Here is a 25,459-nt window from a genome sequence, read left to right as displayed (position 1 = left end):
ACTAATAAAAATTCATATAAATAATAGAACATAATTTATTACAGATATTCAATACATCTGGTTAAATATTCCTGAAGAAGTAACGAGAATATTGCTATATTCCATGAATAGGAATGTTCAGGTTGTTATTAATGCCAAAGGATATCTTACAGAATATTAAAATTATTTTAATTAAGTTTAAGTTTTAAGATGACTTTTTATAGAGATATTGTATATTAAAATATACTCCACACCATCGGTGGTCCCAGTTTTTTTTTTTGTTCACTATTTACATAATGTAGAGATTAGAGCTTTTAAGAAAACTTCGCTTGACAAGACGATTTAAAATTTCCAAGCGTAAAATGACCAAACCTAAATATAATTTTTAAGTTCCATTACTGCAATAAAATTTCGGAATAGCAATCGAAAAAACTATCATTTCCGAAGATATTTTCATTTATTTTCATACAGTTTATTTTATAAGCACCATGTTACTTCTAAGTCCAATAAGATACCAAAAATAATTTAATTATTTATGTTCCAGTTGGACCTGTGGGTCCTGTCGGTCCGGTTGGGCCCTCAGGACCACGCTCACCAACATAACCGCGCGGGCCACGTAAACCTGGTGCACCTGGTGGACCTACTGGACCCGGGCTGCCTGTGTGACCACGTCGACCAGGTGATCCTGGCGGACCGACCAAACCAGAACGTCCTTCTGAACCACGCTCACCCTTTTCACCTTTTGGTCCTTGGGGACCGGGTAAGCCCGGCGGACCTGGCGGGCCTGGTGGACCGACTTGTGTAACGAAATTGGCAGCAGCCAAAGCGATGAATCCTACGAAAGATAATAAATGAACAAATTAACGCTATTTTATATAAGTTAAATGTATATTTTACCAAAACAGACGAACAGTATTAACAGTTTCATGGCAAATTAGCGTTTGACGCCGTAATTGCGCGTGAATGCCTATTTTATATATTCGGCAATTTCGCTGATTTATATTCGTATTTTATGGGTTTACTGCTCCATAGAATTGAAATGTTAATATACTACATATCAATCAATCAATTGGGTGAACTAACGGTCTATGGCTCGTAAAAATTCCGTTATGACAAATTGGAAATATGCAAATGTGCGTGCTTTATTAGCTTTTCTACTAATAGAAATTGCATAACTTAACATAATTTTCATTTCGCACTAATTTTAACACTTCTATATAAACTTGCGGATGGCACACTTTAACTCAGTTTAATTTTGGACAACAATGCATATCACAACTTGTGCACTCAGCGGTAAACCAAATTTAACTAGGACTTTCTTTGATATACATAACTTGATTCTTTAAATTTACTCTTTGCTCTTTAGCCTTAATTCTTCTGGTTGCGATCGCCTTACCCACTACCATAGGTAAGCGACGCTTAAGTTCAGCAGACAACCTTAATGAGCAACGTGCTCTTCTTGGCGGCCGTCAACAGCCAATAGTGTACTCTCAACCTCAGTGCGTTTGTGCACCTGGACCGCCGGGTCCAATCGGACCACCAGGGCAGACGGGATTGCAAGGTAATCGTGGTGACAAGGGAGACGAAGGCTTACCTGGACCGGCAGGACCGCCGGGACCAACTGGACAGCGAGGCTTGCCCGGTAGGCCAGGTATTCCCGGTCCGATTGGACCGCCTGGTCGTCGCGGCAGACGTGGTTTCCCTGGCGAACGAGGACCAGCCGGACCAACTGGTCCAACGGGACCCACAGGACCAACCGGACCTGCTGCAGCAGCCGCTGGTCGTTCGTTGGATACACGTACAGGGGATCTACATGCAGCTTTGCCGGATTATGATATACACGTCGGAGAAGAGGACGAGGATATTGATGACGATGAAGATGAAGAGTATTTTGATGAGAGAAAACGAAAGTGACCATTTTTAAATGAAATGAAAACAATGATAGTCAAGTACATTAAAATGATATGAATAAAATATTTTGAGAAAAGTATTACAACAAGCTTGAGATTTCAATAGTTTCAAAACTGCTTTCCCTTTCTGAAGTATTAATACCTTCTTTAAGTGTTCTACCCACTCGTGGGTGACTAATCAGGAAAGCTCACAGTAGCTTATATCAAGGTTTTCTTGGGAATATCTTTATAGCGATTAAATTGCTTTACACTCCTATTCTTCAGGAGAAATATTGTGGTGGGGTTTTTCCGTATCAAGAAAGGAGTCTGTTGTGAGTTCTTTACACTGAAGAATCCAATCTAACATTTTAAGAATCGTACATGAGACCTAATCAACAAGACTGATAGATTAAAAATAATCGTAGAGGTTCTTCAGAGTTCTCATTAGATATAATGTGATGATTAGGTCTAATTTTTCTGATATGTCTTGCAAAGTTCATCTTAGTACTCTTCGCGTGTTATAAAAGTTAATTTTGTTATAAAATAAATGAAGTGTGGGATTATTAGAGCATTTTTCCCGACCTCACAATTTGCATAAATTACTTCATTTAATTAAAATAATTAGGCTCAGCGTAGCTCAATGGCTAGTAAACCTCATATGTACATAAGCGTCTGTGTTGATTACTGCAGGAGTCATGAACGGTCGTTTATTCATTTTGCAGTGAGTTAGTTCACCGCACGGTTTGTTGTAAACACACCAACCATTTTTATATGGCTGCTCTTTGGTCTATATTCAAAAAGAAATTATGAAAATTGCTCTAGTATAATTGGAAAGCATTCCAACTAGTGAATAGTTGGAAGACCAACAGACCGTCTCGAATAGCACATAGTAGGCAATAATTGGTGAGCTAAATGACTTGCTCAACATAAAAGCAGAAAAGCTGTACTTGAAATGGTTGCTGCCGTAACCGGAATAAGATCGGACAATGATGTAGAAGTCGCCCAGAAGGTAAAAGATAGTCACCACTCTTTGACGTAACGACACATACGAACGACAATGAAGAGGACAGGTGCTCTACAACTCAGCAGTGGTTAAGGCTATTAGTACATTTTCTCGTACTACAAAATGTTTTAGCTTTTTTTCTTTCTTGGCTTAATGCAGACATTTACGAAGTATGGTTTGGAGTGTTGTGCAAGCTTTGTGTTGTTCATTCAGTGACTTAAATACCGAGATCATGCAAGAATAGTACATAAGATAAAGCTTTTATCGCTGCGGTTAAGCACTACGGCGATTGAGTTTATTGCTGACACGTTGTGGATCTTCTCTGACACAACATTTCTGAGGTTAAAACTTAATTTTTTCGTTTTGTGGAGCTCGATTATGGATGTAAATTTAACACTGAATTATGTAAGTATTTTATTGTCTAAATATATAAGTATAATAATGTTAAATTTCAAAAAAAAAATTTATTTAAATACAACTTTTTTTAACCATAAAATGTCTACATCTTCTTACAACCTCAAGTTTGGATCATTCCTGCTGTGTTAATATTGGAGCGAGTGGTTTCTTCCGTTCCCATTGGGTTTGCTTTAAAGCAGTGTGCAAATTTAATTGGTTTACAGTTTTCTCAGTATTTCATAAATTCTACTTGTTTATTCATTGTAGTTGTGTAAGTAAAAAATGTTTCATAAAAGAGGGCCGTTTCTTATCTAATATATTACTTAGTTATACCATAACTTATATTGCAAGTTCAAGCCGTTATAAAAATGAAACAATTTTTAATTTTTTTCGAAAAATTACTTATATTTAATAATATTTAATATATAAAATTTCCATGTCACAATGTTAGTTACCCTACTCCCCCGAATTGGCTTTACTGATTTTTACCAAATTTTATATGCGTATTCAGTAGGTCTGCGAATCGGCTACTATCTATTTTCCATACCCCTAAGCGATAAGGGTTGATCAGCCTTAAACATTTTTTAATTTTTGGACGAAATTTTTTGTTTTTATTTTTCTATAATGTGACATTAAAAAATTCATACAACCCTAAAGTTTTACTTTTTTATCACCAACCCCTACTTTTGATATCCATTTTAGTAAATTAATAATTTTTCATTCCGCTCGATAACTGACCAATTATAGGGTAAGGCTGAGCTCAGGCTACTACCATGGTCATAGTGGACGGCCTACGCTAAGTAGGTTAGCTGCGAATAGTAATAATAGGGCTTGGCCCAAAACACATCACGCGCCCAATCAACCTTCCGCGAAGAGGCGAGAAGATGCCGCCTTTAAATAAGCATCCACAACCTCCACTGGGGTTGCACCGAGGGAGGGATGCAACAAACCGACGAGGGAATATAAGACGATAAAAAAACCCAGGGCAAGAGCTCATCAAAATTGATGCCAGTAAAATTCTGATTATGGTGTACTGGAAAACCGATACGGACCAGATTGACAAAGGCCTGAGGGGGCAGTATTCTGTCACCTCAGTAGATAGGAGTGACATTTTACCGAAATGGCTGACAGGCTAATACTGCTCCTCACCCCCGTCTCGTTAAAACCATGGCAGGTCTTCAAGTACGTTCATTGCACGTCGCCATAATTTCTTTGGCCGTACAGGTTCAGTTGAGGCGAGCTCCTGATTCGTGCCCGAACCTGGCTCTAAATATAAGCTCCCATTTGGACTTGTGTCAACCCTCGCGTGGCCTCCCTGCTTGCATAGATAACCACGGGGTTCATAAAGGGCAACTGTTACAACGTGCGGAGATAGCGGCTTGAAGAGGACATCCACTAGAAAAAAAAATGAATAAGCCGCAACAACAACAAAAACCCAATAGAAAAAACAACAAAACAAAGATGGTGAAGAAGAGGAATACGGGACAGTCTTCCGCTTAGATCTCCCATACTCATCGCCACTTCAATACAGCTGGACAAAATTGGAGAAAAGACAGCCTCAAGGGAAACTCCGGCCACACAAGCAGTACCGGCAAAACAAGGAGAAGGGAAGAGCACCTCAGCTGACACTAAAGAAGGAACTCAGAGCTCGCCGAAACAATAGTACATCACCCAAATGAGACGAGCCGAAGAGGAATTCCTAGAAAAGTGCAAGGGTATAGTGCAACAAATGAAGTTGGCGATAGCAAAACAAAAGAACGTCAGCATGGAACTCTTCGTCATAAAGAGCTACCGCAGAAACTGGCTCACTACAGAGAACTAAAAACAGCGAGCACATCTAAGCCACCACACCTGAGTCAACAACCTCGAAGCGGCGTGTGATAAGCCCTGTGGAGCCGCGAGAAACAGTGCGATCACGACACGAACACGACGGCCAGTGGAAAAAAGTTTTGCCTAAAAAAGCCAGGAAGACCCACGCAATCGAAGGAACGGTGGAGGAAGCGCCTAAAAACGCAAAAGATAGGCAACAAGTCAGGAATATGGTTGTAAGTCAGAAATCAAATAGGGTAATAAGCCTAAACGACAAACAGAGGCCGGGATAATAAAACCAGCAGACCGAAATCCTGAAGAATATCCGAAGCAGGGTAGATCTTACGGAAGCAGAGGTGAAGATTAAAGGGATCCGCAAAACAAGAGCCGGGGCCCTATTATTAGAACTGGAGAAGGGACAGTCTACAAAGGCCAGCTTCTGACTCTTAAAGAAACTGCAACTGTGGCCGACCTTAAAACTAAGACTACCATAGAGATCAGAGATCTCGACTTGCTCACAACAAAAGAGGAAGCAGCAGGGACTGTCAAATAAGCACTGCAGGACCCCTCTGAAGACTTGCCGATTAATATAACAGCTCCTAACACAAGAGAGTAGGTTATAACGCTGGAGCAGGATAGAGCTGATACACTGATGCGACAGGCACGCAAAAAAATTGGCTGGGTTAACTGCAGGCTGAGGCTGAAATAAACTTCCAAAAAATGCTTCCGCTGCTTTGGACCAGGGCACTTAATCTGGAACTGCAAAGGGCCCGATAGAAGAGGACAAGGTGATTGCATAAAATGCGGCCAACCAGGTCACAAATTGAAAGAGTGCACAAATCCTCCTTCATGCTGCCTTTGCGTAAAGGCTAAATACGAAAAAGCCGACCATATCCTGGGCTCCGCAAAATGTACGGTATATAGGAACTACCGAAGCAAATGGAGATCCAACATTCATAGATGCAAGGCTGCTGACGCACTACTCTCGCAAATGATGATGGAGAACGACTACGAGATAATCATCATAAGTAAACAATACAAAAAGAAAGAGAGAGGTACCTGGCTTGTAGAAGCAGCTCAACCGCCGCTATATGGTTACCATCAGGGAGTAACGTCACCACTGTAAGCAATGGGAACGGCAACGGTTTCGTCTGGGCCAAATGCGACCATTTTACAGTAATTAGCTGCTACTTGACGTCAAGCGATAGTATACAGGAATTCCAATTATCCCCGGAGACTTAAATTCCAGAGCCGTAGAGTGGGGTATGCCAAACACGGACTCGAGAGGAAAGCGAATTCTAGAAATGGTTGCGCGGCTAGGTCTAATAGTGCTCAATACGGGAAATGCAAACACGTTTAGAAGACCAGGATGCGAGGAAACCACACCAGACATTACCTTATCAACAGAAAGAATGGCAGGCTCAATAAATAATTGGAAAGGTCTGGAGGATTACACTGGCAGCGATCATCACCACATCTCTTTCATGATTGACATCGGAAGAAATGCTTACCAGCACAGAAAAAATATTGAAACACGAAACTGGAATATTTCAAAACTAAACACATCGAAATTAATCTCCGCAATAGACGACTAGAACCCATCTAGCCACTCCTCCTTTATAGCAAGAAAAATAGTCGAGCACACAATGCTTAATATAACAAAAGTCTGTCAAAAATCAATGCCAAAAGCTTCCCACAGCAAACATAAAGCAGTAGTTTACTGGTGGACAGAAAATATCGCCCAACTCAGACGCACATGCCTTCGCCTTCGCAGATCCTACACGAGATCCAGATGCAGAGGAGTCGCATCCCAAGAAGCTGAGCAATACAAAGCAGCAAAAAAGGAGCTGAAGCACGCCATCGACAGCAAAAAAAAAAAACAAAAAAATGGGAGGAACTACGGGAGGATATAAATTGAAACCCCTGGGGCTCGGGTATAATAGAGTGATGAAGAAACTCGGCGCTCGAGCAAAGCCACCTGACGTAATCGCTTAAAAAAGGAATACATCGTGAATTCACTATTACCCACACACGAAATAAGGGCCAGTGATCCAGAACACACTCTAAGATCTGCGTAAATCCCCTAGTTTACCCTTAAAGAACTGCAAGTAGCCACTGGCAAGCTCAAGACCAACAAATCTCCCGGCCCGGACGGGATCCCAGTAGAAGTCCTCAAAATAATTGCTGCAGAGCGCCCAGGAGTACTACTGAATGTGTACAACGCCTGCCTTGATGCCGTAATATTCCCTGAACTCTGGAAAAAGCAACGGCTAGTGCTAATCAGTAAGGGAAAAGGAGACCCCAATTCGCCATCAGCATACCGTCCATTAAGCATGCTTGACACAGCGGGAAAGCTGTACGAAAGCCTACTTAAACCCAGACTTGAAAGGGCTATCAACGAAGCTGGAGGACTGTCCCCTAGACAACATGGCTTTAGACCCGGCAGATCAACTATATTAGCTGTAAAATGCGTCATAGAAAGCGTAGAAGCTGCACAGAGTAGATGGCACAAATACTAAAGGATAGTGTTGCTGGCGACTATAGATGTCTGAAATGCCTTCAACAGCGCTAGATGGATAGATATGATCAACGCCCTCGAGAAAAGCTTCAAGATACCCGACTACCTCAGGACTGTGGTGCGGAGCTACCTAAGTAACAGGAAACTGCTGTACCAAACTAAAGAGGGATCACGACAGATAGTAGTCACGTCAGGAGCAGCACAGGATTCCATTCTAGGCCCAAACCTGTGGAAAATTAGTTATGACGAAATACTAAAACTAGAAATGCCAGATGAATCGTATTTAATTGGCTACACCCTCGACATTGCAGTAGTTAGCACAGCAAGGAATACAGAAGAAGCGCGAAGAAAGCTAAACCAGATCATGATACAGACGCAAGCATGGTTCGACTCACACAGCCTCCAGCTCGCTACGGAGAAAAAATAGCTACTACTGATAATAAACAAGCACATGCCCCTCGAGATAAGCATGCACACGACTACGGATATCATTAGGACACAAAAAGCAGTGAACTACCTAGGCGTAAGACTGGACCCCAGACTAACCTTCTGGGTACAAATCCAGCACGCCGCAGGTAAGGCAGCGAAGATCACCTCTCAACTGAGCCGATTAATGGCCAATATAGGAGGCCTCAGCCAAGAAAAAAGAAAGCTCCTAATGTCAACGACAACCAGCGTCTTATTATACGGAGCCGAAATCTGGGCAGATGCGCTTAAAAGGGAAAACGGGCGTAAGAAAGTGGCCAGAGTGCACCGCACTGCAGCCCTCAGAGTTGCATCAGCTTACCGAACAGTGTCCGGCGAGGCAATATTAGTTATAAGCGGAAATGTCCCAATTGACCTTCTAGCATATGAAAGGGAAAAGCTGTGGGAACTAAATAAATCATCCGGCAATAACAAGAGCGCAATACAACAAATAAGAAAAGATACAATAACAACATGGCAACGAAGATGGGAGAATGAAAGTCGCGGCAAATGGACAGTCAGGCTAATAAAAGATCTTATGGACAAGTCGTAAATTCGGAGAAATAGATTTTTGCACAACCCAGCTATTATCCGGCCACGGTTACTTCAAAAAGTACCTCTACAGAATGGGAAAATTCAAAGAGCCGTCATGCCTATACAACGACGCGACAGAAGACGACGCTGAACACACATTCTTTAACTGTGTGTGCTGCCAAGGAAAACGCACCGCTGTAAAAGATCTGGTCGGCCCAATAAACGCAGACAATTTAATCAGCGTCATGTTGGAGAGCGAAGCAAACTGGGGGATTATCCAGATATACGCAGCACTCTTGCTACGCATCAAAAAGCGGGACCTGGACGTAGGTGTGCAGATGTAAATCTCTCAATATGTGGAATATATGGAACGCCACCCTGAAGTAATGCAAATGCGGTCCCAGGTTGGGCGACGGTTCCTTAGAGGGGAGGTTTTTAGTGATCTGCAAGTGGCACATAAGATTAAGATTAATAAGTGAGGAATGCACCGCGACCTTAGGTTTATTGTGCCCTAACCGCTGCTGAGACGATAGCGCCGATGATGCGGAAGGCATTTTCCACCCCCTAACCTATTTATTACTATTTTATTTTTTGAGTGTATTTGGCACGATTAGTTCAGTTAATACATTTTTAGTTAAACAAGCGAACTACGTAACCTTGCTAAGCGCATAACTCAACTTCGTTGAAGTTCAGAGATGGTTTTTACGGCAAGAAAAATTCGAATAACTGCCGGAAAACCCCTAAAAACAGCAGTTTTCTTGAATGTTTGTTTGTTAGTAACGCTAAGGCTAGAGAACGGCTTCAGCGATCTTGATGAAATTTCCAGAGGTTGTTCGTTGTGGATCGGGGAAGGTTTAGAAATAAAAAACCTTATACTTTTCATCAGGAAAAGTCGGAAAATTGGACAATTCCAAAAATAAACTTTTTCCACACAATTTTTTTTTAATTTTTTTGTTTTGTTTTTCAATATTTTGATTTGTAAACTATTTGATTCGTTCAATTTCGGTCGCTTTTATTTCAGCTATTCAAAAGAGAAATTATTTAAAATTCTTCAGTGAAAACTTTATCCACGACCACGAAGAGATCGCGCTAATATCGGTGGGCGTTCTTTTTGCCATCAATGTATGGCCGCCCAAGACACATGAATGAGTACTCCCAGGATGCGATGACATACGTGTGGAATTATGGATCGCTGTCAATCAGCAAGCGATCATCACGATATTACAGCACGATTTTTCAAACAACAGTTACGATGTTTGATGGACTTTATCTTGAAGCAACGTATACATATGTGCTGTTAGATGCTATGTGTACTCTGTTGAGTGGCAAAAGAGAAGTTTGCCACACGCACATATGTATTCTTCTTTGGATGGTGGATGGTGGTTACACCAGAACAAATTGATGAAGTCATTCAGCAGAAATTCCTGATGCAGAGAAAGATGCAGTATTATACGAAGTGATGAAAACCAATATGGTTCATGGACCTTGCGCACACCACAATCGCACTTCATAGCAATCACTGTTGAGTATTGCAGTTTGGTGAAATCGGTCAAATACGTTTGCAAGTACGTCACCAAAGAAAGCAACATGGCGGTTATTGGCCTTGAACGAGATGAGATCAGAAATTATCAAATGGGTCGATACATGAACTGCAATGAAGCGCTTTGTAGGATATTTACTTTTGCAATTCATGAACCTTTTCCGACTGTTGTGCATCTCGCTGTTCATTTGGAGAAGGCCAAAGAGTGTATTTCAACCCAGAGAATACAGTACAGCCAACGGAAACACCGCCAACAACAAAATTGACATTGACGAGTATTTTCTCGACTTGCGTCAGTGATCCGTTTGCGAGAACATTGCTCTATTCGGAAATGCCTTGATATTATACATAGAATGCATCGTCGAAGAAATGTTTACTCAAAAAACAAGGCCAACCAGTAGTTGGACATTCAGGTGTGTTCTCAACTAATGCATTAGGATGAATTTACACAAACCACCCGAAAAATGACGATTGCTTCTACTTTCAGTTGCTATTGATTAATGTACGCGGTTCAATTTCATTTGAGTCATTGTTAATGGTACGGTGTGTGCAACTTTTTGAGAAGCATGTCAGCAATTACAATTGCCGGAACATGATAATCGCTGGAATCAAACGATGGACGATGCGATAACTACTTCGCATACCACTGAAGTTCGCACACTTTTTGCGATGATCATTTCAACAAATCTGCGCAAATTATGGGATACGAACAAAAATTACATTGCCGAAGACATTTTACATCGTATTCGATAAGAATTGGAAATGGGCAAATTCCGATCATCTTGACAATGGAGACGAAGCCGTGAATTATCCAGTGGAATTTCTAAATTCTTTGGAGAGGATTGGGGTGCCGCGTCTTAAAGTTGGATCTCTCATTATTATGTATCGCAATCTTCATGCGCCGAAACTGTTTTATGGAACCCGACTGCTTGTGACGCACCTATCGAATAAAAAGGGGCAAAATGCTTGATTCTACAAATTTCTTTGTGTTCCAACGATTTGCCATTTCAGTTCAAACCTATTCAGTTTCCAGGGAAAATTGCATTTGAAATGACAATCAACAGGACACAAGGATAGTCGCTAGAAGTGTGTGGCATGAATCTGGAAATGCCATGTTTTTTACACGGCCTGCTATACTTGGCGTGTTTATAAGTTCGAAACCCATCTTCTCTATACATTTACGCACCGGAACAGAAACCAAAAAAATGTTGTTTATCAAGCTGCGCTACAATAAAAAAAATTTAGAAAAGTCGCAAATAATTGATTTAAACACGAAATATAGTACATTCAACTTTTTTTTCATTTCAAAACACATAATTTCACGCAAGACAAGCCTGCGAGGTCAGCAAGTATACATATACAAATAATATATATAAAGTGAGCGATATACTTTGTCTATCGCACAAGCCCTAAAAGAATTCGGACGTTGGCCAATATCAGCCCGTGCAGCTTCTATTTGCATTGACTGCGGTACTCGAAACAAATATGTTTTAAGGCTCGCCAGACCATGTTTTCCAACTCTGAACACAAAATAGGTCCAATCGATTCAAATCTTGACTTCCAGACGGTCAATCATCTGCAGCTATGAAACGAGAATTATTGCTTTTAAGCCACTGATGTAAATTTTGTGTCTTGTGTGCTGGGTACCACCGAAGAGAGTATAGCTTAACCATGCCCTCTTTCTCAAAGAAGGGTAAAACACGCGAGGAAGACAACTTACTTTCCTTTGTAGATGTTGTGGAAAAATATAATTATTGCGATAAGGACACATTCTAGAAGTATTAAGTGTTTTGAAAAACTTACAAGTTTCAATAGCATTTCTACCACACTTGTGTAAAACAATCACAATTTTCTTTAGAGCGAACCTAAATTGTGCTTCTTTGTTTTCTGCGAAGTTGTTCTCGCTGTATTTATTGTAAAATTTGTAACAGAATTCATCGCAGGACTTAGTATATAGCATTAACCCATTAAGGACAGAACGCTTACAATTTACGTAAAATATTGAAATTTGTAGGACATACTAATTTTGAGCTGCTAAATTAAAATCCGAAAAGCCGCAAGGAGCCTGTGACGTATACGTCACGTTGGTCCTCATATTTTTTATACTCTCGCAAGAATGTTGCTAAGGAGAGTATTATAGTTTTGTTCACATAACGGTTGTTTGTAAGTCCTAAAACTAAAAGAGTTAGATATAGGGTTATATATACCAAAGTGATCAGGGTGACGAGTAGAGTCGAAATCCGGATGTCTGTCTGTCCGTCCGTCCGTCTGTCCGTCCGTCCGTCCGTGCAAGCTGTAACTTGAGTAAAAATTGAGATATCATGATGAAACTTGGTACACGTATTCCTTGGCTCCATAAGAAGGTTAAGTTCGAAGATGGGCAAAATCGGCCAACTACCACGCCCACAAAATGGCGGAAACCGAAAACCTATAAAGTGTCATAACTAAGCCATAAATAAAGATATTAAAGTGAAATTCGGCACCAATAATCGCATTAGGGAGGGGCATATTTGGACGTAATTTTTTTGGAAAAGTGGGCGTGGCCCCGTCCCCTACTAAGTTTTTTGTACGTATCTCGGAAACTACTATAGCTATGTCAACCAAACTCTACAGAGTCGTTTTCTTCAGGCATTTCCATATACAGTTCAAAAATGGAAGAAATCGGATAATAACCACGCCCACCTCCCATACAAAGGTTATGTTGAAAATCACTAAAAGTGCGTTTACCGACTAACAAAAAACGTCAGAAACACTAAATTTTACGAAAGAAATTGCAGAAGGAAGCTGCACCCAGGCCTTTTTTAAACATTGAAAATGTTCGTGGCCTCGCCCACTTATGGACCAAAAACCATATCTCAGGAACTACTAGACCGATTTCAATGAAATTCGGTATATAATATTTTCTTAACACCCTGATGACATGTACGAAATATAGGTGAAATTGGTTCACAACCACGTCTTCTTCCAATATAACGCTATTTTGAATTCCATCTGATGCCTTCTCTGTATAATATATAGTACATTAGGAACCAATGATGATAGCGGAATAAAACTTTACACAAATACGGTATTTGAAAAATATGTAAATGACGGATAATGAAATCTCGATTATCACTTTATCATGCGAGAGTATAAAATGTTCGGTGACACCCGAACTTAGCCCTTCCTTACTTGTTTATTTTGTATTTTAAATTTCACTTAAATAAAAAAGGAACATTCATATTTCGAGATAAAGTAAGGAAGAGTAAAAAAAGATTATTTAATATTTATAAAATGATAGCGTTTGAAGCATTTAGTACACAGGCCCACATTGCATTTTCCACACATCGTTATGCACACTGTATTGCAATTATGACCGTGGCAACGTCGACGTTTATTACAAGGAGCTACCTCCACAAAGTGATCGATGCCATCGTATCTTTCGTTCGCATATTCAGCTTCACTTTTCGGTCTTCGAAAACCGCCAGGTGGCTTTCTAACGCCAAGACTACCCAAATAGTGTCTGGAAAATGCTCGACGAAAATCAATTTGGGTCATGCCTGAACCGCTTTTCCGATACAGAATCTAAGCATTTTGAATTGAAACGTCTATAAGCCACGTAAATATAGGCCACCACCATTTTTTGCCCCTAGCGGCAATTCTGTAAACATTTACGTTCTGATCCATTCGATCGGTATCTCCCATTGAAGCATTGTACATGGCTACCGCATATGGCAGGGGGACGTCGATTTTGGCGTCGGCGTTGTTCTCGTGAATATCGACAGACCTTGTACACAGGATTTTTTCCGTAAATCGTTGAAGCTACAGTAACAACAGAGTTGTCAGTCCATTTGGTTATGTATATTTCTGCACCTTCCAGTTTTTGCTCTAGTCAAGCATGAAAAACAATGACGCATGGTTCTTTCGTACATTTTTGGATATTCTTCTGCTATACGTGGATTAATGCCTTGGTACATCTCAAAATTTACAAGGTATCCTTGGGGCATATTGAGGCACCACATCTTGTATCCAAAATGCAACGGTTTTCCCCTAATAAACTGCTTACAACCGAGTCGACCGTAATACTCTACCATAGACTCATCGTAAGATAGATCTTGTTCAGGATGAAAATTTGTGAGGCATTGCTTTTTCACTGCATCAGTAATTGGACGGATTTTCCAAATTTTGTCCCCTCGATCTTCCAAGCTATTATCTTTCAAGTGCATATAACGAAAAATGATTTCGAATCTATTGCGTCGCATGCTTACGCTAACCATGGAGCACAGCATATTTGAATCTTCGCACCAGTAGTCTCTTTTTTTGGTCGAGATGTATACCCAGTGACAATCATAATACCAATAAACACCATTCACCATCTCATTTATTGTAATGTTGGGATTTTGACCTTCTACTTGAACCGAGTAAGCATTGGATTCATCATATAAAATCTGTCATCAATAAACTTTTCAAAATTCTTGATGTGGAAAAAACCCGCTACAATCTGAGTAATTTGGCTCAGGAAAAAAAGGTTTTGATTTACCAGCGATGCTTTCAACCCAAGTTAACTGTGGTGCCGCACTTTATGTATTTTCGCTCGAGGACCGTCTCGTTTCGAAGTATTGTGTCTCTTTCTGTTTCTACTACGTACTGAAATTTTATCAGGAGTTTTCTTAGACGTAGACGGATAGTTGATTCTTACTCCAGAATTTCTGGTGGTCGTTGAATTGAGGCAAAAAATGGAGGTTCTGTCAATAAATTTGTTCCTATGTTTTGAAACGAATTTTGAAGAACATCTTCAATTAAATTGGCAATATCGCCATCCGTGTAGTTTAGTGCATCGTCTACAGGTATGCCATCGTCGTTGGTAGTACACACTAATTCACATGGCGCTTGCAATCGATGGTGCCGCCGCAGTCTTCTTCACCTGAACCTTCATCGGACACCTGACCTTCATCGGGCGGCTCTAGGTACACTTTATCAATATCTTCATCGTCACTCTGTAAACTCTCTAGGTAATCTAGCATTTCATCCGTATTTTCGAAGTATCTAATAATATAAACAAATCAATATAATATATGTACTACCAGGGTATTTGGACCAACGTAACGTGTCACACCAATAAAAAACTTGAGTAGACACTAGTAAAACACAAAAACTTGTAAGTTTTTATTTCGCACTATTTGTCTACATATATTTTTTAGTAATACTACATACATTATTTTTTTTCGTTGCACGCAAGTAAAAATATATATATACTTACTTTTTGGCCTTTGCCCTTCTCGACATTTTTATTTTTTCGATATACACACAAAACCAAACTAACGAAAAAGCATCTATTCACAAGCAAAACTTAATTGCAACTGACGCAAACTTGATCGTACCGCTTAAGAAGAGATTATGTTCCATTTTAAATTAAATTTGCATTAGCCATTTTTTTACGGCAAAAGAAGAAGGGCTATGTTGTCGTGACGTCTACGTCACATTGGTCCGGAATGGGTTAACCCATTTGCATTTGAATGATCAAGCTTTTTGCTCTTATGCCTCTGAAAATCTAAATATTTTTTATAACCCCCGCGATAAGTATGATTAGAGAATACAAAAAATATTATATATACGAGTAGTATATAGGCTTCCGAATTGTATATTTTAGCTAAAGAAATTCTGCACATAGTCGAGTATTACTCGAAACCACCTTAAAACAAGTAAGGAAGGGCTAAGTTCGGGTGTCACCGAAAATTTTATACTATCGCATGATAAAGTGATAATCGAGATTTCATTATCCGTCATTTACATATTTTTCAAATACCGTATTTTTGTAAAGTTTTATTCCGCTATCATCATTGGTTCCTAAAGTACATATATACTCGTATTATACAGAAAAGGCATCAGATGGAATTCAAAATAGCGTTATATTGGAAGAAGGCGTGGTTGTTAACCGATTTCACCCATACGTACACCATATTTGCATTGTATTTATTTTGAAAATTCCTTATTTATTCTTCCAAATCAATTTCATCCCCTTCAAAGTAATCCCCTCCCGATGCAATGCACTTATGCCAACGGATTTTCCAATCTTCGAAACACTGGTTGTAGTCACTTTCCGAGATGGCCTTCAGTTCCGTCTTCGCTGCGGCTTGAATCTCCTTTATCGTATAAAAACGGTGTTCCCGGAGCGGTCTTTTGAGCTTGGTAAACAGCCAGAAGTCGCACGGCGCCAGATCAGGTGAATACGGTGGTTGCCGAACGATATGGGTTGAGTTTTTGGCGAAATGATCACGAATTACGAGGGCAGTATGGGATGGTGCATTATCGTGGTGTAAAAACCAAGAATTGTCTTTCCACAATTCCGGCCTTTTTAGGCGGATAGCGTGCGCGCATAACGTTCAAATAATTTTCCTTGTTGACTGTTGACCGGTTGGAAGGAATTCATAATGCACAACACCACGATAATCGAAGAAAACAGTCAACATGACCTTGATTTTTGAGCAACTTTGGCGCGATTTTTTTGGTCTCGGCTCCCTTTTGGCACGATATTCGCTCGATTGATCGGTTGTTTCGGGGTCGTAAGCATAGATCCAAGTCTCATCGCCAGTTATAATGCGTTTCATGACACCCTGGTAGTCGGAAAGCATCGTATCACACACTTCAACGCGACGCCTTTTTTCCAAAAAATTCAATGTTTTCGGTACCAGTCGAGATTTGACGCCCTTGAGGCCCAAAACATCCTTCAAAATGGTATTGGCTGAGCTTTTCGATATGCCAACTCATCAGCAAGGTCTATAATTGTTAATCGACGACAAATCTTTGATTTGTTGGTTGAGGTTGATATTCGCTCTGGACGCTTTTCGTTTTCGACACGTTCATGGCCGGCTTGGAACTCACTATACCATTTGTAAACATTTTTTTTTAGACATAGCCTCATCACCAAATGCTTTCTGCACCATCCTCAACGTATCCGCAGCAGAAAATTGATTCGGTTAAGAAAATTTAATGCAAATTCTTTGCTCAACAAATTTCGACATCGCAAAAAACGAAAAACTCACTTTTAGCAGCTCATAAAACGACACGTATCTCAAACACTAATAAATATTTTGACATGAAATTTGACATAAATGTGACTGACAGCACTATCAACCTAAAAAAAAAAATAATTCTCCAAATCCCTCGACGCGCGCAGTTTAAATTCAAATTTCACCTCACAGTATACCAAAAGTAAGCACAGTTTTTTTGTAATAAAATTAATTGCAAATTTGTTGAAAAACATTTTCATTTATTTACTGTTTTTAATGTTCATATATACTTACATATATACTTAGCAAATTATTACATAACGGCGATATTTACATAAGTGTATTAAATAAGTGTGCGCGTGCGTGTTGTATGTTGATGTATGTGTTTTGCATTCGAGTCGATTTAACATTATTGCCCGATTCGATTGGTTACACCGGCAATGCGTGCTAACAGCACCAACAATAACAGCAACAGAATAAAAAATAACAACAATCGGAACAACAACACCACCAACAATAATAACAGAAATAAAAAGATAAGTCGTTAAGCATGACAACAAAAAATTGAACAACAAAAATATTGGAAACAACAACAATAAAAGAAAACAGCAACAAAAACTAATAGTAGGAAGAAACACATTGTCCTAAGAAGAAACAACAAAAAACAGCATTAAGAACTTGACAACAAGAAAATATGATGACAACAACCACATTAAAAAGAAACAACAACAACGGAAACCAAAAAACGAAAAAAAAAACACAGTAGGAAGAAAATCATAACCACAACAATTAAAGTAACAACAACAAATAACTATTTTTCCATCAATAAAACAAGAACATTGTTGCAATCATTGAGTGTATATTTTGGAAATGCAACACTGTTGTTGTTGCAATTGCAGTCACAACATGAATGCGCTCGTAAATTTAGCGATTTTTCCAGCACTTCACACTTGCGTGCGTATTTTTGTATGTACATGTATATATTTGTGTGTATGTTAGCATATGCTCAGCGTGGGCGGCAAGCGCAAATTGTTGATTTTCACTTCGCGTTTTGCATGAAATTGAGTTTATGACTCCGCCGTAGTGTTATGGGGAGCTGCACACACACACACACGTACACGCTTCGCTGCATTTTGCGAATTCTGTAATAGTTGAACGCTGTGAGCTGGTGGTTGGCTGCATCCATTTGACCTCGCCCGCTTCAATGACTGCGTCCACCACTTTCTTATGTAGGTGTGTCATGAACATAATATAAACAAGTATGGTACTTACATATTACCATACATATTTTTGCGTGTACAAGTGTTTATTTGCTCGCTTGCCGTTTAACTGTTAATGTTTTGAGTTATTGTTTGGCAAATGGTCAATAATTTTATTTTACAACTTGAACGCTTGCCTGTCAGCATATCAATGTGCCGCTCTTCTCGCTAGCTTCTGCAGAGCAGAAATATTGTGTGCTTTTATGTGTGTGCGTGCGTTTGGTCGAAACAATCAATTATTTACGAGTATTGCAGTAATAAACTATGATCGCGGTATACCAACACTTAAACATAGATAGTGTGAATAAATTGACTTTCGCCTTTTACTAACTTCACGCAGTTGTTGGCTATGTTGAGACAAGCAGTTATTGTGGTCAAAGATGATGAGGAATCTAGAAAACAAATATTTACTTGTGAGTTATTTCGATCTTAAATTGCTTAATGCCTTACTTGAAAATATTGTAGACATCCACGAATGAATTTTAGTAGTTAAAAGTAAACTATACTTTATATAGGTTTACAATTAAAATTAATAAGAAAGAAAGAAATTTAAAGAATATAGGAAATCCAGTCATGAAAATCAGACAATAAACTTTAAAGTAGTCTGCGACTCTTAAAAATGGTGATTCTTTGGAAAAATATAGTAAGCAATAAGCAACAGAGTTCTTAGTATCATACTTAAATAAACAACCCCAGTTGTTCCAAACCAGTTGTAAGTAGAGCTTTGGTATAGGAGAATGCAGTACCATAAGTATGAGTACCTACAGTATTCCCTTCACAAGTCTCTAAAACTTTTATAATTCAACAATGAAAGCTCAACTATCATTCAGATATATTTGATAGTCGAAATAGTCTTTTCGCATTTCTAATCAATCTTCAACAATTTTTTATATTTAAGTATGCTAATAAATAATTAAACGAATATGTATGTACCATTTTTGTCGACCACACTTTGCCATTTTTCCGCTAGAGACATTATTCCATCAGTATAAAACTTTCGTCAGTGTAAATCGAACCATTGTTGTGATACACGAACTGATACGGAATCGTCTCCGTAAACTTCACAAATTTCATTGGTGACTTGCTTTTTTTATATAAAAATTTCAAAATGTAGCGAATTTCTTCATTATTTTCATTCATTTTTGAACAGCTATAACTTTTTTCAATTTCCTCGAATTTAATTTGTTTTGGTTAAATGAAGCTTTAAATCTCACCTTTTCAACACTATATGGTACGACACAATATTATTGGTAGCACTGGAGATATGCGACTGCAACGACAAAATACAAAAATACTTTTTCGTGTATCCAATATTATAGATTCCAGTTAGTATGAGAGTCTTTAAAATCGGCATCTACCATATCATACCATAAAGTTTTGGATACTAATAGAGAGCAAAGCTGCAAACTTCATCAATATATTTGCGTAGTGATGCTTGATTCGGCTGAATATCGTCTAAGTTTGAATGTTACCTCTATAGGTAGGTCATTGGTCTTTCCAGCAGATCTTGACTGGAGATGATAGCAACCCAAAATTCCTTAAGATTTTTCGTAAACACAAATTTGGAGGCGACTGCGGTTTCAATATCGACGATTTTTTTAATTAATAATAAGTTTAGTGCTGACTGAGATAGATTTAGAGCATCAGAAGATGTTTAACTGAGCAAACGTACCATGCGATTTATTCATGCGGTGAAAATGTTTTCAGCAGATCCTTCATTGGTGATAATTTTGCTTTCAATATAGCACAATTCTGTTTTGAGCGATATCTCTTGTCATTATTGCGAAAAGTGAATTCGGTTTTGGAGGATGGAGTCATGTGTAGAAGTTCACGCAAGTGAGGAAAGTGGAGTGACCAGAAACGATTCTTTTACATATAGCTCAACCAGCTCACGACTTCCAGTCTTCGACCAAGTATCCTCTGGATAGCCTAAGAACATCCGTTTGAAGGCGAGTTAAAGTGAAAAGGCGAAACACCCCCTATATAGGGTTGTGCGCCGGGTTTGTGACCCGCCACATAAAAAACATCTTCAATGAAAGATTACCAACTGCCTCTGTGCAGCAAAAAACGCACGTCAAGAAACACAAGGAAGGTTCGACGTCGAAAAACTGAAATCAGAACAGATAGCCGAACGATTTTCTACTCGGTTTGCACTCCTGCTCACTGAGAGCACTCGTCAACAACTCGGTATACGGGAACTGTGGGACGGTATTTTAAGCTCAGCTCCTTACGTATAATTGCAACCGAAACCATTGGTCCTCTTAAAATGCAAAATAACAGTTAATACGACGTGGAGAGCCGTGTCGCAGCGGAGAGAAAACGGACTGCCTACCTATCAACGTTACGATCGACCACAACGCGTGTGGGATGGGATAGATACCGAAAGTTAAAGAGGGAAGTGAGACGCATTCAGACAGAAAAGGAGAGAGGCCGAAATGCGTGAGTATTGACAAGCCGAACGACTGGGGTAATGCTCGAAAATTCTACGAAAAAATGCGGCGACAAACAGAAAGAGAGAAAGAGACCTCTTCGAGCTGTTCGATACCAAACAAGGTTTCAGACAAGACTGACTCTCTTTCGAGTGACTTCTTCAATCTACTTCTGGAGAAAATAATTCGAGCTGCAGAACTAAACCGAGAAGATACAATTTTCTATAAGAGTGTACAGCTTCTGGCGTAAGCTGATGATTTTGATATCATTGGCATTAACAACCGCGCCGTTAATTCTGCTTTCTCCGGAATGGATAAGGCAGCGAAACAAATACGTAGGGTGGTGAACGAGGGCTAGACGAAATATCTCCCGTCATCTAATAAACAGTCATCGCACCCGCGACTAGGCTCCCACGTCACTGATGACAGTCATAACTTCGAAGTTGTAGATAATTTCGTCTATCTTGGAATCAGCATTAACATTAACAACAACCTCGAAATCCAAAGTAGAATAACTCTTGCAGATGCTGCATCGGACTAAATAGGCAATTGGGAAGTAAAGTCCTCTCTCGACGAACAAAACCAAAATCCTATAAGTCACTCATTTTTTCCGTCCTGCTATGGTGCAGAGGCATGGACGATAACAAAATCTGATGAGTCGACGTTACGAGTTTTCGAGAGGAAAGTTCTGCGAAATATTTTTGAATCTTGGCGCGTTGGCCACGGCGAATATCGGACTCGATGAACCGATTAGCTGTATGAGACATACGACGACATTGACATAGTTCAGCGAATTAAAAGACAGCGGCTACGCTGGCTAGGTCATGTCGTCCGAATGGACGATAACACTCCAGCTCTGAAAGTATTCGACGCAATACCCGGGGATGGAAGCAGAGGAAGAGGAAACTACTGGAGCGCTGTTGTTAACTCGGCTATAACCGCGTAAGCGGTTTCTTATCTTCCATACGGTCCATTTCCAAAAATAGGCCAATAGGCTTATGATACTTTCACATCATGGTTTGAAAACAGTTGAGCTAAATCAAATTTATCATATAAAACCATTGAGTTGGGAACGATTGGTTCTTTTGACCTTGCGTAAAACCTCGGGTATTAATTAAGACAAATTAAATCGAGACAAATCAAATTCACGGCCGTGCGAACAATTCTTCTCGCTCCGCGGTAAACACACAGAAAGAGATATGCAGTATATTTTCTCTCTGTAACTATAAATAGTATATGGTACATAATTTAAATCCTGCATTGCTAGTATATGGTACATAATTTATATCCTGCATTGCTGATGGTATATGAATTGCACCACCGTTCCGCAATTATAATACATATAATTATTTAATTTGTCTCGTAGTTTTCACATAATTATCTGTAAACAGACAGCTGATGCGGTTTCCATGTATCTCGAACTTCGCTTCGATTATTGTTATTCTTTTTTATAAAAGCAGTAAATTTAATTAGCACCATGATTATTTTGCAGAGGTGTAGACAACGAAATTTGGCGAGGGCTAGAAAACATCCAAGCGACAGTGCTCTGCAGTTTTAGGTTTTAATCAAAAACAAGCAAGGAGTTCGGTGTTAACCGAACATTTTATACTCTTGCAACTTACAAGAATCAAAGCCAGGGAAATACCTTAAGATGTAAAACCTCAACCAGAGGAGCGGAATCTAAGCAAGTAAGGTGGCATACTTCAAAGGAATTCCTAGTGTAATCTTCTACCTCGTTGCAATAACTATTTCTTGATTTCTGTAATGGAAAATGAAAGAAATAGTGGAGTTTAAAATTGTACTATATGGTAGGTAGGCGTGATTTTAGTCCAATTACGGAAAGTGACATAAGAATGTGAGAGGAATGCTACGTACAAAAGTTGGTCAAAATCGGCCGGTCCGGTCCCGAGCTATGTGATTTCACCAAAAAATGAGCGGTGCCACGTCTATTGTCCAATTTTTGCACGGACGAATCAGGGTTATTGGGGGTGGGCCACGTCTTTGCTACGTTTTTTTGCTACTGCGATCCTCTATGCTTACTTTTAGCACTTTATACGTTTTTTGTTAATTGTGTTTTGTGGACGTGGCAGTGGTCCGATTACGCCCATCTACGAAGTCGTAATTTCTTTTGTACTAGGGAATGTGGATACACAGTTTCATAAAAATATTTTTTACTAAAGTTACAAGTTGCACGAGCGGATGGACAAACAACCGACAGTCTCCTCGATTAGGTTTAGGTGCAATCATTGGGTGCACAAAACTATTATACTCTATAGCAACATGTTGCAAGAGTATAATAATTAGTTTTCACTTGTAAAGATGGAGTGGTGAAGAGATATCGAAGTTTTAGAAACCATTGCAGGGGAAGTAGACAGGAGGCAAATAAGGCTCTGTATAAAAGTTATTTCACAGCACTCTATGTTATAGTTCCCTTTCAAATTTAAATGCAAAATATGACTTTTAAATCTTTTCAAAAGAAGGAAGTTTTACATTTGTATTAAAGATACGCGTTTTATTACTTAAATGCTTCATTGGCTTCAAAGTCTTGCCATTTCTGCAACCATAGTTTTATAGAGCGCACCCATTTCAACTGACGCCCTTTGTTTAATACTTGCTTCAACCATGGTATAAAGGCCAATAACAGCAATTCCTTTCAACAGTTCTCCGTAAACCGTTTCACTTACTTTTACTCACGATGATGCCGTCATTCAAGAGCAGTGAATCCGCACCGACTGTGCCAGATTTTGTAGATATACCATTATTTCAAATAAAATTTATGGGCGCAAAACTTTTCAAATGGACTCCGGATGAACCGAGAAGCAAACTGCAAATAACCTTACTAGGAACATTTTGCGTTTTTGCTACCTTCAATTTCACAAGCATGTTGCTCTTCGTCATCAAGGACGAGTTAGAGACTTCTCTAGATATAACTGAGTTTATACTGTTTTGGGGTTTTGCGCTCAATGCAATGATGAAGGGCGGTACAATGGTCTGTTTTCGACGAGACATCGAATTTGTACTGAAAGGTTTAATTGCCAGACATCCAAAAACGGAGGAAGAACGCGAGGCTTTTCAATTGGTGCCATACTTTCGAACAATAAATGCATCCAATAAATATTTGTCAATATGGCATTTAAGTATAACATTAATATTTGCTCTTCATCCAATGGTGTCATCGTTACTTCGTTATATATGGCGTGACGATACAAATGAAAGTTATGACTTCACGTTTCCCTTCATGATGGCATATTACTATGACACAAATCAACCGTTAACTTATGCCGTTTCATATTTCATACAATGCTGTGGCGCTTTTTATATGTCACTGCTGTTTTTGAGTGGCGATTTATTGCTCATCTCCATGGTACAACTAGTTAATATGCATTTCGGATATTTAATCTATAAAATAGAGAGTTTTCAACCAACCGGTACGGATGCTGATATGAGAACGCTGGGACCGTTGCTGGAATATCACAATGAGATATTGGAGTAAGTTTCCAAAGGCAAACGCAAAAATAATTTTCAAGATACCCTTTTAACATTCGACATTAAGGAAATGTCTTGAAATACCCCAATTGATGTTTTCGTCTCTGACGAAAGTTCGGACTCCGCCGAAAAATTGGAAAACTCTGATCCAAAGTACTTCAAGGCGCAACGGAATTCTTACAAAATGCCGAAAGTCCTCTCTTCTTGATGAGTTAGTACTTAATACTTTTATATTCTTTCAGTTATGCCGAGCGAATCGATGGCACTTTCAGCTTGGCCACATTTCTCAACTATGTCGGCTCATGTTTGGTACTATGTCTCATTGGTCTTCAAATAGTTTTGGGTTCAGAGGCTCTGAGCGTTATTAAATTCATCGGTTTTCTTGTTTCAACCATAGTGCAAGTCTTTTTCGTCTCCTATTTCGGCAATAACCTGAAAGATTTGGTAATTAAAAAAAAATCAAAAAACATTTGTTTTTCAAATGCATATTTAAAACATATCACATTTCGTCTAAACTAAAGAGCACTGGTATAAGTGATGCGTTCTACAATCATCCCTGGTACGATGCAAATTACAAGTACATGCGCATGCTGGTTCTACCCATAGCACGTTCTCAGCGTTATGCTCACTTGACAGCTTTTAAATTCTTCGAAATCTCAATGGATAGTTTTAAGTCGGTAAGACATAAATATATTATACACTGAAATAAGCTACTTTACTTATACAATATATTCCCTATTTCCACAGCTCTGTACAACTTCTTATCAATTTTTTACACTTCTGCGGACAAGCATGGAAGAAGAGGATAGTTAGATGCATAGAAGTTAAGCGGAATTTATTCTGGGTAATCGCAGAGATATTTTTAAAATAGTAATTTCGAAAAATATATGTATCTATTATTTCTGAAAGTTGTGAGGTCTCGGGCATATACTGAAATGAATTTTATGAAAGATAGTAACTTCTTTAATGTTGATAAAGTTTTGCTGCATTCGTTTTATAAGAGAGCCTGGAAAATTAAAGAAACCCGAGTTATTCCTTGATCTTTATTATGATAAGTTGATGTCTTTGATTGGATTATGACAGGATTTGTTTATAAAATATTCTGTTTAAATTGCAGAACAGGCAGAATAAAAAGCAATTATAGCAATTTGCACGGAAGTTTA

General features: G+C 39.1%; 3 protein-coding genes across 3 annotated transcripts; 2 read left to right on the top strand and 1 right to left on the bottom strand.

Moving 5' to 3' along the window:
* Positions 1-297: 297 nt before the first annotated feature.
* On the bottom strand, positions 298-839 carry LOC120778387 (acetylcholinesterase collagenic tail peptide-like; the record flags this gene model as incomplete). The annotated part of the gene is made up of 1 exon (XM_040110174.1): positions 298-839. A coding segment is annotated over one exon (327 nt), but the record flags the coding sequence as incomplete, so codon positions are not given.
* Positions 775-3,260, top strand: LOC120778268 (collagen alpha-1(XIII) chain-like). The gene is made up of 2 exons (XM_040110047.1): positions 775-1,272; positions 1,346-3,260. The coding sequence occupies exons 1-2, from the start codon at positions 1,245-1,247 to the stop codon at positions 1,891-1,893; spliced, it is 576 nt and encodes a 191-aa protein (XP_039965981.1). The 5' UTR covers positions 775-1,244; the 3' UTR covers positions 1,894-3,260.
* A 20,227-nt stretch (positions 3,261-23,487) lies between these two features.
* On the top strand, positions 23,488-25,459 carry LOC120777637 (odorant receptor 67c-like). Its single transcript, XM_040109090.1, has 4 exons — positions 23,488-24,299; positions 24,539-24,740; positions 24,818-24,973; positions 25,044-25,459. The coding sequence occupies exons 1-4, from the start codon at positions 23,506-23,508 to the stop codon at positions 25,107-25,109; spliced, it is 1,218 nt and encodes a 405-aa protein (XP_039965024.1). The 5' UTR covers positions 23,488-23,505; the 3' UTR covers positions 25,110-25,459.

The sequence above is a fragment of the Bactrocera tryoni genome, chromosome 5 (assembly GCF_016617805.1).
Source record: "Bactrocera tryoni isolate S06 chromosome 5, CSIRO_BtryS06_freeze2, whole genome shotgun sequence".
NCBI lineage: Eukaryota > Metazoa > Arthropoda > Insecta > Diptera > Tephritidae > Bactrocera > Bactrocera tryoni.
Note: the sequence above shows the minus strand (reverse complement) of the source record. Positions and strands in the feature narration are given on the sequence as shown.